Source organism: Poromitra crassiceps, assembly GCF_964638095.1.
Source record: "Poromitra crassiceps genome assembly, chromosome: 22".
Lineage (NCBI taxonomy): Eukaryota > Metazoa > Chordata > Actinopteri > Beryciformes > Melamphaidae > Poromitra > Poromitra crassiceps.
Window position 1 is genome coordinate 8,069,984 of NC_139647.1, and position 15,000 is coordinate 8,084,983.

General features: G+C 51.1%; 2 protein-coding genes across 2 annotated transcripts in view; both read left to right on the top strand.

Annotated features, from left to right (window-relative positions):
• The window catches only part of LOC310796139 (uncharacterized protein), a gene marked incomplete at its 5' end in the record, with an annotated part of 18,423 nt that extends 12,233 nt beyond the window's left edge, over positions 1-6,190 (top strand). The window contains 3 exons of the mRNA XM_083658284.1: positions 534-684; positions 4,356-4,498; positions 6,119-6,190. Coding sequence (XP_083514410.1) covers positions 534-684; positions 4,356-4,465 — 261 coding nt within the window. The 3' untranslated portion in view covers positions 4,466-4,498; positions 6,119-6,190. The remainder of the gene's footprint in view (positions 1-533; positions 685-4,355; positions 4,499-6,118) is intronic.
• Positions 4,470-14,934, top strand: mymx (myomixer; the record flags this gene model as incomplete). Its single annotated transcript, XM_083658285.1, has 12 exons — positions 4,470-4,498; positions 6,119-6,215; positions 6,669-6,818; positions 7,034-7,183; positions 7,877-8,133; positions 9,361-9,496; positions 9,853-10,050; positions 11,035-11,187; positions 12,233-12,450; positions 12,747-12,930; positions 13,512-13,667; positions 14,654-14,934. 12 exons carry the CDS (start codon positions 4,470-4,472, stop codon positions 14,801-14,803), a joined length of 1,878 nt encoding a protein of 625 aa, XP_083514411.1. The 3' UTR covers positions 14,804-14,934.
• Positions 14,935-15,000: the final 66 nt, after the last annotated feature.

Below are 15,000 nucleotides of genomic sequence, written 5' to 3' on the forward strand. Positions count from 1 at the left end.
AAAACATGCGCAGTGAAATTAGCATCCAAGCTCATTTGAATGACCGATATGTCATAGTTTTTATTGGAAATATAAAAAGCTCTTGAGATAGATTTGAAAAACAGCTTGCAGATTGTCCAGTATTGTCCTAAACCAGAGTTGAATTCCTTCATTGTGCAGTAACCTTGAAAAACGTTGCCTTGTGCTATTTCACAATTCAGGAAAGGGGAAAAAAAGGTGAACATTTAGCCTGTTCTTAATAATAAATGGGGTCAGGCATAATTCAACTCTGTGCTTCTGACATCCATCTCCGACAACTCCTGTTTTCCAAAAATTTCTCAAGCTGAGAGCCTCTCTCACGTCGATGCGCTATCTTTAGATCCAAATATTACATCATCTCCTCAGTCTTATCAGCTGGCTTTTTCATAGCTATTTAAACTCCACGTACACAAACACTGTCCGAATACTTTCGCCCCATACTTGGAGCGGTGCGTGTTGTTTGGGCCGAAGCCCGTCCTGACAGCGCTACATCAAACCCTCCTGTCCCCCTGCAGGAGCGACAGGACCGCGCCGCCTCCCGCCGGAGCCACTTTCTCCAGGGAAGACGGCGACCCCGTGACCCCGGCCCGGGACGTGGGAACGGAGCCCCAGAGGATCATGGGAAAGGAGGTGAAAGAAGAGCAGAATCGTCTCAAAGGCTGCGCGGTAAGCGGCTTTCGCTATTCCCCGTTTTCTATTCCTGGGACTGACCACAGCGCGGCTCTCGGCCGGGCGAGGAGAGAACAGACCCATCAGCGGTGGGTTTTAAGGATGAGCTCAGCCTCCTCCGGCCCCGACGACAACCGTGGCGAGAGAGAGAATGACGCACTTTGTTCTTTGGTTTGGAAAATGCTTTTGATTTACAACGTGTCCAGATTGTCTAAATAATAATAATATCCTGGTGCCGCCCGATGTGCTGGAGAGGAGTCGCCAGTCTTCTCTGTATCTCCTCACATCCTCACAAGAGCCTCAGTCTGCAAGTGTTATAAATATTGCGCGGCTGCACAACTCCTTTTAGAGGTGTTATTTACCCTGGCGCGAGGATTCCATACGTTTCCATGAAAAACGCTCAAGCCATGATTGTACAGTACAACATGGATGAACGGCGAGCCAGATTCAACAGGATTTTCCCTTCCCAAACCAAAATCTTAATAGTTTTCATATCCTCTTTGACATTATGGTTAGAAATAATATCTCGGTTTCAACCGCGGTAACAAAAGTACACAGTCAGTGCATTAATACAATATTAATAGATGGCGTGTGGATTCCTCCGACACGACATTCCTCGTGTCAGGCCGACCGACATCTTTATTGAACATGCGCGTACAGCACGCCCCGCTGCCCCGCAAACCTACAGTAGCCTACAACCAAATACTCTTTGCGTCTTACGGTGTACGAGATATTCAATAACGTGACTTAAGTGTGTGGTAGGTTAAAATCCACTAATTATGTTTATATTTAGTCCTTCACGTTTAGCAATTTAAACCTCTTTAGTAGCGCATCTGGAAGTGAATGCACAGTGGCTATGGGGGTCCTAATGCAGCGCTCCTCTCCCCTATCTGACCCCCTTGCTCTCGGGACGTCCCGGGCAGAGGCCCCGGCCTATCAAGCCGGGGTGTAGGTGTTCCTCTCACCTTGGGCCAGCCCGCGGTGGCGGCTCCGACAACAATAGTTGCTTGTGTTGTCGGTGGGGGGCCGGGGGGTTACCTAGGCGAACTATCTGTGGCAGCCCCCTGCTCATTACTCTTTATGGACGCTTTAATAGGACACTCCAAACAAAAAACCCCGGAGCCGAAAGGCCAAACCCAGCGCCAGGCGAAAACCGCGAGTCAAGCGGTAAAAAGTCATTTGTCACGTAGTTTCGCAGCGCTTTAAACTCCCGACTCCCGAGAGAGAGTGCTGAATTGATTACCGTGCTATTAAGGATACCGGACGCAGCTGCGTACAGAGCTGTGGGCTGCTAATAGCGCGCACAGACATTTGCATATGCGCTCGCAGCATCCTGTACTAGACAGTAATTTAAATGTGGTCACTGTATGTGCACATATATACTCTCTCTCACACACACACACACACACACACACACACACACACGCGCGCGCTACGCACACAAACATGGACATGTTTGTGATTGTGTTCCTGGTGGAGCCAGTGTTAGCAGTAGTGCGCGGCCCTCTCTTGTTGCTGGAGGTAAACATGGCTAACGTCTGTTTCTCCGGCTAATCGTAGCCAGATGACGGGGCTGCTGACCAGATGGGCACGGAGCTCAGTGATAGTTCTTGGCTGACATCACTTCATAGCAGCACAATGCAGAGAGAGAGAGAGAGAGAGGGGGAGAGAGAGAGGGGAAGAGAGAGAGAGAGAGAGAGGGAGGGAGGGAGAGAGAGACGCTCGGAGCGAGAGAGGGGAAGAGAGAGAGAGAGAGAGAGAGAGAGACGCTCGGAGCGAGAGAGGGGAAGCAGTCGAGAGAGAGAGAGAGAGAGAGAGAGAGAGAGAGAGAGAGACGCTCGGAGCGAGAGAGGGGAAGCAGTCGAGAGAGAGACAAGAATCAAACGCAACCCAGGGAAGGAAAAGTAGACGAGCGAGAGAGGAGCGGATTGGACGAGGCTTTAGAAAGTACAGAACACCTTTGAATGCGGCATCGTTAAAAGTCTATTTTTTGCTGCGGGTGACATAATTCTTTTTCATAAGGCAGAGTGGGGATGTGGAGAGCAGCAGTTGTTTACAGAGTGGAGAGAGCAATGTGACGGATTGAAGGACGGAAGCAACTATCTGGGGAGCAGACGTCAGCGATGGTTATCAACAGCCCCGTCAAATGAATCACACCCGCTTGTTAGTTCTCGCTGTTTGAATACATAAATAGGCCGATAATGTGCCTCTATGTCATTCAGAGCGGGCCTATAAAATGACTGGCATGTTAGTAAATGATGTTAGAGCCCCTTCACTTTACTGCATCTCCTGCTGTAGCAGCACTGGTGGAGGCGACGCTCTCTCCTCCAGCTCCTCTGCTCTGACTCACTTCTTCTGTGAGCGCAGTCAGAAAATGCCACGGTTAAATTAAAGCTACTCCATAAAACACCATTATTAATGGCCGCTTTGTGCTTTTTGGCCGTTGTATAAATTCTGCATTTTCGGATCGTTCGATGTGAAAAACATTGACGGATGCATATTTGTCACGGAGAGCGCAGCGCCGCCAGCGCCGTTTTTACTGGCGTTTGGGAAAGACATTATGTGATGTAAGACAATTGACACAGGATGGCGTTATTTATACATTGAAGTAAAAAAAAAAAAAAATGGCCGCCACCCAAGTTTGGTTTAGAATCGCTCGCGGTGTCGTGCGTCGGACTCCATTCGGGTAGTCATCGATTCTGTGGATCCTGATGCAGTGCGATGTGAGACAGTCTTTAGTAATAATAGACTGCAGGGGGGGCAAAAAGAGACATTTTGATTGTGATGATCAGGGTTTCATAGCATTGCTCTCTGCATGAGTCCAGAAGCATGTCGCTCCCACTTTGGAAACCCTGGTGCAGAGAGTCCTTTGGCCAACCTTTGAAGGTTGTAAAAGCGGCTTAGTGGCTGTTGACGTCGCTAATATATTTCTGCACACAGACAAGGTCTATAGCTAGGTCGTTGACCTTGGTAAAAAAAAAAAAAAACTCCACATAATCCTATACAGAGGCATGGTGGACGAGCATGGAAATCAATGTGACTGAAAAAACACAGTGGGATTTAATGAGAGCTGGGGTTAAGGGAGTAAAGAACATAAGGGTGGATATATATATTCAACTGCAATGGCTCCTCTTAGTCATCAGAGTGGTATAGCACATGTTGGCGACCTGGCTTTAAATGTGTTCATTCATAAAGCCGTAATAATGGTTTTTAACTTTTGCTACCATCATTATTAGTATTATTATTATAAGCTGACTGCTGTCAAACAGAAAAATGAAGAACAGCTTGTATCTTTAGTGCGTGCTGTCTGTGCAAGTCTGGGCTTTTTCACCGAGAAGAACCGACCTTTGTAAGGACCGATTGCGTTCGAGTGTAATTTAGGGGGAGGCTTTACGCCGCTCTGGGCGGCGGTCCATGTTGTCCGGCCTCCAGCCACGTTGTAACGTTCATGTCAGCAGCAGCAGCGAGCAGCAGTGAGCAGCAGGCCACGCCACATTGTCTAGTGACTGAGCTGCTCCTCCTCCGTCTCGTATGTTTATGGCCGCCGTCAACGTTTATTCGCTGGATGGCGAGCTGACAGAGAAAGCAAAACATTACTCACATGTCACTTGACCGGTTCTTTTGGGGGATTTTTCCGACACGGTCTCTCTGCTCTCTTCTGTCGACAGAGCGCCCGCGACGGCGGGAGTGGCAGGAGGACGCCGAGCGGCCAGGAGCCACAATCAGCGAGCCACGCCCCCTCCTCGCCCGTGGGAGACGGCCCCGCCCGCGCGCATGATGTCATGGTCGTACAACAGTCGGAGGGGGAAAGGTGACATTTCAGCCTGGCTTCTCCCTCTCTCTCTCTCTCTTCTCTCTCTCCCTCCCTCTCTCCCTCTCCTCCCTCTCTCTCTCTCCCTCTCTCTCCCCCTCCCTCTCTCCCTCTCTCTCTCTATCCCTCTCTCTCTCCTCCGTCCCTCTCTCTCTCTCTCTCCCTCCCTCTCTCCCTATCTCTCCCTCTCTCTCTCCCTCCCTCTCTCTCCCTCTCTCTCTCTCCTCCCTCTCTCTCTCTATCCCTCTCTCTCCCTCCCTCCCGCCCTCTCTCTCCTCCCTCCCTCTCTCTCTCTCTCTCTCTCTCCCTCTCTCCTCCCTCTCTCTCTCTCTCTCTCTCTCTCTCTCTATCCTCCCTCCCTCTCTCTCTCTCTCCCTCTCTCTCTCTCTCTCTGTCCCTCTCATTATGTAAGTCTTAACACATTGACTGCCAGCCGTTTTTTTCTTACTGTAGGTAGCTTCTGCCAAGCCGTTTTTTGAGGATTGTGGCTCATTTTACAAGCGCCGAGGATTATTTTCTGCTTGGAGTTTGTGAACATACAATATCTCAAAAGTACTAATAGAATGTGTACTTTCTCTGTCTAAAAGAGTTAGTTTGTAGAGTTAGTAGTTATGTAAGCATTATCAGTTGAATACAGCATGGTTTTAGCATGAGAAAAAATATTCAGAGATAAACGGCTTTTTGTGAAATTCGATAGAGCTGTCACTTTAACCATTCATTTTTGGCTCTCTCTCTCTCTCTCTCTCCCTCCCCCTCTCGCTCTCTCTCTCTCTCTCTCTCTCTCCCTTCCCCTCGCTCTCCCTCCCTCTCTCTCTCTCTCTCTCTCTCTCTCCCTCCCTCTCGCTCTCCCTCCCTCTCTCTCTCTCTCCCTCCCTCTCGGGAGGGAGACGCACTAGGTTTAATCCTAGTGAGAGGGGGAGAGGGAGAGAGAGAGAGAGAGAGAGAGAGAGGGAGGGAGGGAGAGAGAGAGAGCGAGAGAGAGAGGGAGAGAGAGAGGGAGAGAGCGAGAGGCAGAGTTGCTTCAACTCCTCAACTCCTCCCTCTTCTTGGCTGCCGCGGCCGTCACAGTCTCAGTGCTTTTGCTGCTCTCCTGTGCCTGTCTGCAGGCTGCTGTTTGAGGAAGTCGGCATGGACTGACTCGCTCGCTTCTTGGGAGTTTTGGTTGAGAGAAGCTTTTGCGATTCTGGTCATATTTATGCTGCGTGTTTCAAAGTGTGTTCCACCTGTAATGTATTATGTAAATTTGCAATCCCGCATCGCCAGCAATCAGTGCGAAAACGAGAGCGTTTTCCCCCAACCATTTTCATGAGAATGTAATACTGTAAAATCGCCTCGCCATTTCCTTGCTCCCTTTTTCTTTGATTTCGCTCGTCTGGGGGAGCACTGTCAACACTTAGTGGGTCGGTAAAATAGATTATACACATTCAATACCTCCAATAATTGTACAGGAGACGTAAAAGGGATTGATCAACGCCCCACCGTCAAAAAAAAAAAAAACGATTTTTTTGACGTATCCATACGTCGCTGGCAGTCAAGCGCTGGATTTTTTTTGACGTATGCATACGTCGCTGGCAGTTAACGTGTTAATTGGACTCACATGTTGGTGTGTTTGCTTTGCAGCCGGCGAGCTCGGGCCGAGGCCAGGCTTGGTGCCGCCCCGCGAGCCCACCCACAGCTCCACCACCAGCTCCAGAAGTTCACCGTGTCTGCAGACAAGGTGCCTCCAGCCCTGCTGCAACACGCACCTGCATCTCCTCCACAACTCAAACCACCCTCCACACCACTCTGTATATTGTTCAAACATTATGTTGACACTGAAATGCTTGATCTTGAAACGACACCATTTATCATGTAATTAACCACAGGCATTGTGTAACAGTTTTCAAATTTGGACCATATACTTTAGTCAAATTGAGCCTACTATGATAGTTATCCAATTGTCTTATTGTCTAATTTCCAGTAACAGTCCTTAATTCTTTGCCAATACTGGAAATCCTGGGAGGGGAAGGTTTAAAGGCCAGGATGAGATAGATCCTGTTTGCTGTGTTTCCTGCGCTTTTGGCAGCGAGATGTCGCCTCTCTTTTTCACTGCTATCAGCTATCCTTCCCCTCCCTTTCCAGCCCCTTTCCTTCAAGCCGTGCGTCTGTAACTCTCTCCTCTCCATGACAGACTCTGTCCTGGCTGAAGGACAACGTCTCCATGGCCACGCAGGTGTGCTCGGTGGCCAGCTTCGAGGGGCTGGAGGCAGCCAGGAGGTGTCAAGATACTCTGGAGCAAGATATCCTCACCAACAGAGCCAGGATAGAGGTGGTGAAAAGGGTAAACAGAAGCACTGGTGTCACCATCTCTCTTCAAACACACGCGTTGGGGGGAACGCCTCGACTCTGATCTTTATGATATTTTTTGACATTTTGTCAAAATAATGAGCCGACATTTCATCCAAGACAGCTTTGGTCAGCTTAGGCGGCATAAATCCCAGCGCTTAGTCGTCCCACACTCTCATCAGCGTAACGCCGTACCGCTTCCTTCCTCAGGAGGGCCGCGGGCTGGTGCGCGCGCAGCACCCCGGCAGCGCCAAGATCCAGGAGTTCCTCGGCCAGCTGGAGGTCCTGTGGGAGGAGCTGCGCAGGAGGCACCAGAGGAACGCCGGGTTTCTGAAGGCCTCGGAGGAGCTGGGCTTCAGGGTGAGAGACTCCAGCACAGCCCTCAGATTCACGACTTCATGTCTTAGAGTTAGGAGCTCCTCTTATGTCATCCCGAGGTACGTTACGTACCCCTGAAGTTACCTTCTGAAGACATTTAGGAGTTATGACGGATGATCCTGGATCAGTGTTCCCGTTTGTGAGGAGCTTTAAACTGGCCCAGAGCCTGGGCTGCACACACGCACACTCGGGATTAGAAGCTTTCATTTACTTACATCTTTACCACCTTAATTGATAGAGCCTGCTAGGTACATACCCAAAACCTTCACAAAGGCTAATCCAAAGGGTATAAATTGCCCTGCCAATATAATTTGATTATGGGATGGAAAGAAGCTGCGAATCCACCCAGATTGATGACCGAGTGGGAAAAAGTACTTTTAAAAAGTACTTAGAAAGTATTTTATTGGGAAAGATGTAGGTCAGGGCATGGTCTACCTCCAAAGTCCTCCATGTGGCATGGTCTACCTCCAAAGTCCTCCCTGTGCCAATGTTCAGCCTGCCAATTTGCCCATCATTGACTTCATTGTACAATACCTCTTCTTTTGGAAGTGCACGACTACATCAGCTCTCTGTGGGAAAAACCCCCTCAATGAGATGGATGATTCGCTTCAACCGCAGCTTCTTCTGACGCGTTCCCCCCTGTCCTCCTCCTCCTCCTCCCGTCGACACACACAGGTTGTGAAAGTGCTCCAGGCCCTGGGCAGCCTGGAGGCCTGGCTGGAGTCCGTGGAGCTCTCCATGAGAGAGTCGTCGCTGGCCGGAGACCCCGAGACCATGAGCGTGGCCGAGCGGGAGAGCTGCCTGCTGGAGAGAGAGGTGGCGGCGCGCAGCCTGGAGCTCGGCGCCCTCCGGCAGGAGGTGGAGCGTCTGCGGGGACAGAGTCACCCCCACGCGCGAGGCCTGCCGGCCCGCATGGAGGAGGTGGAGAGAAAGTGAGTGGTTCAGAGGAGGAGGAGGAGGAGGAGGAGGGGGAGGGGGGGGAGGAAGACGGGGGTAGCCCTCTGCCTGCTGTCGTCATGCGGATTCATGTTATGGATCAGAACAATCAGACTATCCCCCTGTGGTTTTGGTCTTCGGTGTGGTCGGGAAATAGAGTAAGAATGCTGTCAGTGTTTCCAAGCGCTCGCAAACTTTAAGCACGCCATTACTTCATGATATCAGTCAAACGTGGAAGAGTTTATTCATAAAATCCAGAGTTCTTATTTTAAGAAAAACAATTTCAGCCCATAAACCACAGAAGTATATATCCATAGAACTCACAAGTTCTTTTTTTTTCTCCTCCAACCTGCCAAGAAGACATCTCCATGTGCTCATTCATAGCTCAGCTCTTTAGTTTATCCGCTCGTGATTCATGGAGCACTTTAGCGAGAGGTCTACCCCCGAGTCCTGACACGCACTTCACCCGCGGGCTGTCAGTGGGGTGTCAGAGTCATGTGCTCGGGAGGATGACGGCTCTCTCTCTGTGGTCGGGGCTGAGGTGCCTCCGGAGACGGGCCTCGCTGCCTCGCACTCTCAGTAGGACCCGGTTTTATTGGACGTACCTCCGTGTCTATAAACACAGGTTCACACTGTGTGGAGGACACCGGGCTTACCAAGGAAAATACAGAAACGGAAAAGGGCTCCATTTAAGTGTTTCCAGGGTGGGGGTGTTGGATGGGGGGGGGCAGTGATGGGCCCTTGTGCGGTCTGAGGGGGCCATTGATGCAGGTAGAAGCTCCTAGTCTCTCGCTGAGCAGCTGTGAGACAGTCGGGATTACGTCATTATTGAACCCCGCGACTGAGCAACTTAAGGCTAATTTATCCTGGAAAGAAACACCTTCTCCGCCTCGCTCCCCCTTACAACCTCAAACATAAACCATGGAGGGGCAGGGTGGCTTTACGTCCTGAGGTACAGTATATATTTACAAGACACATGATGTATGAAGGCCTTTACGTAAACAGCACTCTCGCGTGATGAAACGCGTTCCCCCGGTGCTCCTCGCTGGTCTGTGTAAAGTGCCTAGGCGAGGAGGAAGCAGGTTTGTGTATGCGCGCGAGGTGTAAGCTGACAAAGTTGAAACGTTCTCCGCTGAGGGCTCCGGTTCTCTCCGTCGTGTCTTCCCGGGTACCAGCGTGTCCAGAGCGCACTGACCCAGCATCTCTCCGTCGTGTCTTCCCAGGTACCAGCGTGTCCAGAGCGCGCTGACCCAGCAGAGCTCGGAGCTGCAGGACACGCGCATGCTGACCGAGTTCCTGGAGCGCGTGGAGCTGGAGGAGAGCCAGGAGCTGAGCGGGACCACGTACGACCTGGGACAGGTGAGTGAGACGCACAGGTCGACGTCTTACCTCGGGACGTTAAGAGAGAGGTGGAATTGGCAGCGTGGATTTTGACTGTTGTTCCAGCTGTGGAAAAACAGGATGTGCGCTCCCCTCCATCAGCAGCTAACAATAGCATGCCCTTGAGCAAGGCACTTAACTCAACCACTTCAGTGCGAGCACTCAGTGGCCTCAAGTGTGTGTATGTTGCCCTCCCTTCCTCCCGCTACTGTTCTCCCAGACTCGTGCAAAGCATCTTGGGTAAAAGGCATTGTGTGTGTGTGTGTGTGTGTGTGTGTGTGTGTGTGTGTGTGTGTGTGTGTGTGCGTGTGTGTGCGTGCCTGTGTCTGTAACAGCCTCTCCACAGTGAGATCACCTCATCAGCTCCTGCCCTGCTGGGCCTCCAAAGCAGTGGCGGTGGCGGGCCCCTGATAGAGAGCATGGGAGACCCCGTGGAGGAGCTGCGGGAGGCCGTGGAGATGCTGAACGACACGGCGAGGGAGCGCGGCCGCTCGCAGAGCCACGACCAGGCGGTCCAGGAGCTGCTGAGCAAGGCAAGCAGAGAGCACTGACGCGCTGACGCGCTGACGCGTTGACGCGTTGACGCGGTGACGTGCTGACGACATCGGGTCTTAGATTGTGTCTGTATTACACCCGGTGTTCCTCACAATGTCACATGGAAGATGTAATTGACCGCAAAGCATTATAGTTATATGGCTGCACAGTGTCGGTTAAGTTATAATGATCTTAGATGACGTTGAGCGGATTTTAAGTCCCTCCACTTTTGTCACAAACAGCTGCGCAAACCAATAGAGCAACATCTGGTTTCCTTTTTGTCTGTGGCTGTGTGCTTTAATAGACCTCAAACGAGCCACCACTCCCCCTATTGGCCATAAGAGTGATTTTTTGTTATTTGATTTATTCTGGGTAAAAAGCAGCATTCATGTCAAAATAGCCGTACACACACAGGCATGTGTGCACTTACTCCCAACGTGGCTCTCTGGTTGGAAAACAAATAATACATCAAGTAGTATAATGACTTGATGACCGCAACGTCCGGCTTGGTCGGGCGTCCATACAGGCACATGTCACACAGGCCGTGTCTGCGGGTGGGAAGCCGGATTAAGGGTATGTGTCCGGGTCGCTGCAATAGTGCCTCCTCTGGTCGGTCGGGGCGCCTGTTCGGGGGGGGGGGGGGGGGGGGGGGGGGGGGGGGGTTGGGGAGGGAAACCGGGGGGAATAGTGTGATCCTCCCACGCGCTAAGTCCTGCGGGTGAAACTCCTCGCTATCAGGTGAAAAGAAGGAGCTGGCAACTGTGTATCAGGGGAAGCATGAGCTGGTCTATAACTCTCCCCAGATCGGCAGAGGGGGTGGAGCAACGACCGGGACAGAAGAGGGAATTAGTCAAGTACAATTGGGGAGAAAACTGAGGGGAAATCAGAAAGAAAAAAAGATAAAGAAAAACGTAATGACATCTTGCTCGTTATAATTCATAGAGCTGATGGTAATAATAACCATGACTGTGCGCTCCCCTCAGCATGCCAGCCTGGCGGTGCGCGTGGAGGAGTGCCTGTGCTGCAGCAGGGGGCTGTGCGTGGACCTCCTGGAGAGCCAGACGGACATGGCCGTGCGCTGCGAGCCAGACCGCTGCCCCCTGCAGGCCCTGCAGGAGCAGCACGAGCACCTGGAGGTGAGAAGAAGATGCCGACCCATGTAGTGATTTTAGGGTGTCAAACATTTCAATGATACGGCGGCGCCAACATGACATAGTATTCCATCCCATAATAATATGACATAGTATTCCATCCCATAATAATATGACATAGTATTCCATCCCATTGACTTTGGATTACGAACTTTAGTGTGTAGTGAAAAAGGGAAGCTCCCCCCCCCTCCCTCCCTCCCTCCTGGCCACCTCCCCTCTAGCACATTGTTCCACAGTCTGTTTCCTGTTGTGCCAGGTTTTCTCACATCTACAGCGCGCCCAGCCAACCCCCTTTTTTGTGCTGTGTTTAATTTATGATCTAAACTGCGCCACGCAATCACACACACTACACACGTAGAGCGTGCAAAGGTTTATTATCCACAAAGGATATTTATTTATGCGTGTGTGTGTGTGTGTGTGAGTCACCGTTCTGTTAGCGTCAAGTGTGTGTTTTTGCATGCATGCTTTTTGCACTTGCGTGTGCGAGTGTTTATGCGCGTTTGCGAGTAGCAGCGGCTCAATCTGGCGGGGTGTGTATATGCGTCCGGGGGGTTACGGGGGTTGTTGGCGTCGTGTTGGTTGGGGATGGTGAATTTCTGCGTGAGTCATTTTTGGGCAGCGTTGTGTTTATCACACGCACACACAGCTGTCTGGACTTGATAGCGTTGAAGAACAGAAATGACCTAATCGGACCGGACTGAAATAACTGTGGCGTCAGCGCTCAGGCATCCACTACTCTTGTGTTCCTGAGGCTCGCCGGAGCTGAGAAACGCTATGAAGCATTGCTCCCATAGAACCCCTCAATGCTATTAATTACTGCCTCGTCAAAGGGAGAAAAAAGTGGTCAAGATTGCTCGCTATAGCCTAGCGCAGCGGGCCATATGCAGACCATATGGTCCTCTAGCTGAATGGTACGTGTAAAAGCTAAGGGGGGGTGAACTCATAGTTAGGGATGCAATTGGCAAAGGCTGTCCGACTGATCCCAGGGGATGATGAGAGATGAGAGCCTTTTTACTGTGATTCTCCGCAGATTGACTATGAAGTCATCAGGGACGAGGTAAAGGAGATGGAGAGTCAGGCCTCCCGGCTGGAGGAGTTGTGTCCGGAGAGGGTGCGCGCGCTGGGCGCCAAGATCCAGGCCACGCTGCAGGCCTGGGCGGAGCTGGGGAGGAGCGTGGCGGAGAACAAAGCGCGGCTGCGGGAGTTCGTCCAGCTTCAGGACTTCTTCAGGAGCTACCTTGCAATGATGTATGTACATGTAAGCCCCTCTTCAGTTTGAGGGATCAGCTGCCCGTTAACAATATGCGCTCATGGAAAGAACAGGATGTTCTTGTTGTCAAGCACTGGTCCCTGGTGAAATATGTAATTTAAGATGTGTTTAGGAGGGCCAGTAGAAGCTTCCTGGGTATGTGTGACAGAGCAATGAATGTCTGCGCTATCATCAGAGAGTCTGGTCATGCTCATGTTTTGTGTATGCATGGCTTTTCTCACAGCCCTCTTCTCATCCTTGTCTCTTCCACCACCGGCCCCTCTCCTCTGGACAGATCGTGGACAGAAGATACCCGGTCGTGCATCTTCTCCGACACCGCTCTGCATCTCGGGAAAGACGGGCAGGAGCCGCTGGCTGCAGAGCTCGACATGCAGATCGAGCAGAAGTTTGAGGAGTTCGACGAGCTGGCGGACACGGGGAGGAACCTTCTACACACAGAACACCACCTCACTGAGATGGTGAGAAGGTCTACACACTTGGGACTCACTGCAATTCTGGAATACTAGAATTTAGCGCGCCCCGGGCGGTCATTTCTAGGGTGGAGACCCTGGAGACGAGGTGTGATGGGCACACTTTTTTTGGGGGGTGTAACCAAACTCATGCCTGCACGGAACTCTGTCGGGTCCCCAGCAGCGCACCCACCAAGTTTGAAGTTGATCGGATGAATGGTTCTCGAGATAAACCATTTTTTATGTTACCAGTAGGTGGCGCTATAACTATGCACGTGTCCGAAATTGGGCACCGCGCTCCGTTGGATTCCCAGCAGTGCACTCCCCAAGTTTTGTTATTTTCTGCGCCAGTTTCATGCCATACCCCTGAAAAGTGTTGCGGCAGAGTCTGGAGGCGATTGGAGCAACGGTGTACGAGTTATGGCCATTTAAAATCTAAAACATTGTTGTAGCGCCCCCTATGGCTGCATTTCCCCCGCCCCCCCAGCGCATACGGACAGACATACGGCTCCCCAATTATAGGAGTAGGTTATCCTCTGAAATAAATGTGGACACATTGCCAGGAGTGATCTGATGTCTGCTTCTTGCAGGTCAGAGAGCGTATGGAGGAGCTGAGGAGCATGCTGGGCTGGATCTTGGTGCACTGGAGGGCTCAGAAGCAACAGTGGCTTCTCAAGATGAGGAGAGAAGAGCCGTCACCAGATAACATTTACACTGAGGCCACGCTGGGATCTCCACTCACAGAGGTAAGAAGAGATGCCTACTTCTTCTGTACGATGCAGGCTCGGGAGCTTGGGTCAAAAATACCCTTAAAGGGTCATAAAATGCCCATGAAAAAAAGGGGGCAATAAATGCCCCTGATATGGAGAAATACCCTTTTTCCATTTCAGCCTACATGTATGAATTTCACATTGTTTTTGTTGGGTAGTCAAATATTTGCGGGTGAACGTGACCGCTGTCCGCAGCGGGCCACCAATGGTGATTCATATAAGCCTGTGATTGGGGGGATTACTTCCAGTGCGTTCTGGGCAAAGAAATTGAGTGGTTTTCTTGATCAGAAAGCAAAACCGAGCAGTACGCAGCCCAAAGCAGTAGAAAATGATGACACCATGCAGCGAGCAGGAGAAAATGCCAAGCCCACACAAACAACCAATAAAACACCCAGTATCATAAAAGACTCAACAAGCGGGCGTCCTGGTAAATCAGTGGCACATGCGACGTAACCATCATGTTTTGGGTTCAAAATCCGGCCCCCGGATCTTTGTCACACGTCGTCCGACTCGCTCTCCCGATGGGTGCTGCCTCTCGTTACTTTGGTGTGTCAAATAAAGATGAAAATAGGCCCAAAAATAATCTTAGAGAAAAAAAAAAACAATTGAGGAGTGGAAGAGGGACTGGTTGGAGATAGAGCCTTCTGGAAGGCCTACTGCAAATTTCCAGCAGTTGAATGTGTGGTATATTATGATTAAAAATGAAAATTCTTAGTGGTACAAATTGAGTGCTTATTTACCAATATGCGATGCAAATGTATAGTCATTTATAGATTCAGAAATGTGGAAAAGTGTCAAAATTCCTCAAAAAATCAGATCAAGGGGGCAAGAAAAATGTAAAAAAGATTGACTTCTGACCCTGCCATATTGCAATGTGTTGCAATGTGTTGAGAAAGATGTGGTGTCTGTGGTGATGTGTGAGAATAATCGCTAATTGTTGTTTCCATCACTCACCCACACAGAGTTCAGCTCCTGAACTCGAGGCCTACCAGTGGCACCGGTCCCCAGCAGTCAGCCCCTGTGAGGCGGCAGCAGAGAGCCAGACCTCAGCCTCGCCCAGACAGGCTGAGGAGCAGCCGACGAGGAGCAGCCGGAGGACGGGTATGAGGTGATGAACAGCATCGGGCCGCGGGGGCGGCGGGGACGCCTCGTCTTCAGGGTCCCCCGTCCTGCTCCTCAAAGAGCCCGGCACCCCGGCGCCGCTGGGGGGCACGGTCAACCTCATCCTTAGCTTTGGTAACGCGGGCGACAGCCAGGTTCAGGTGCTGGAGCCCCCTGATAGGATGGAGGAGGCGCAGGAGGAGGAGGA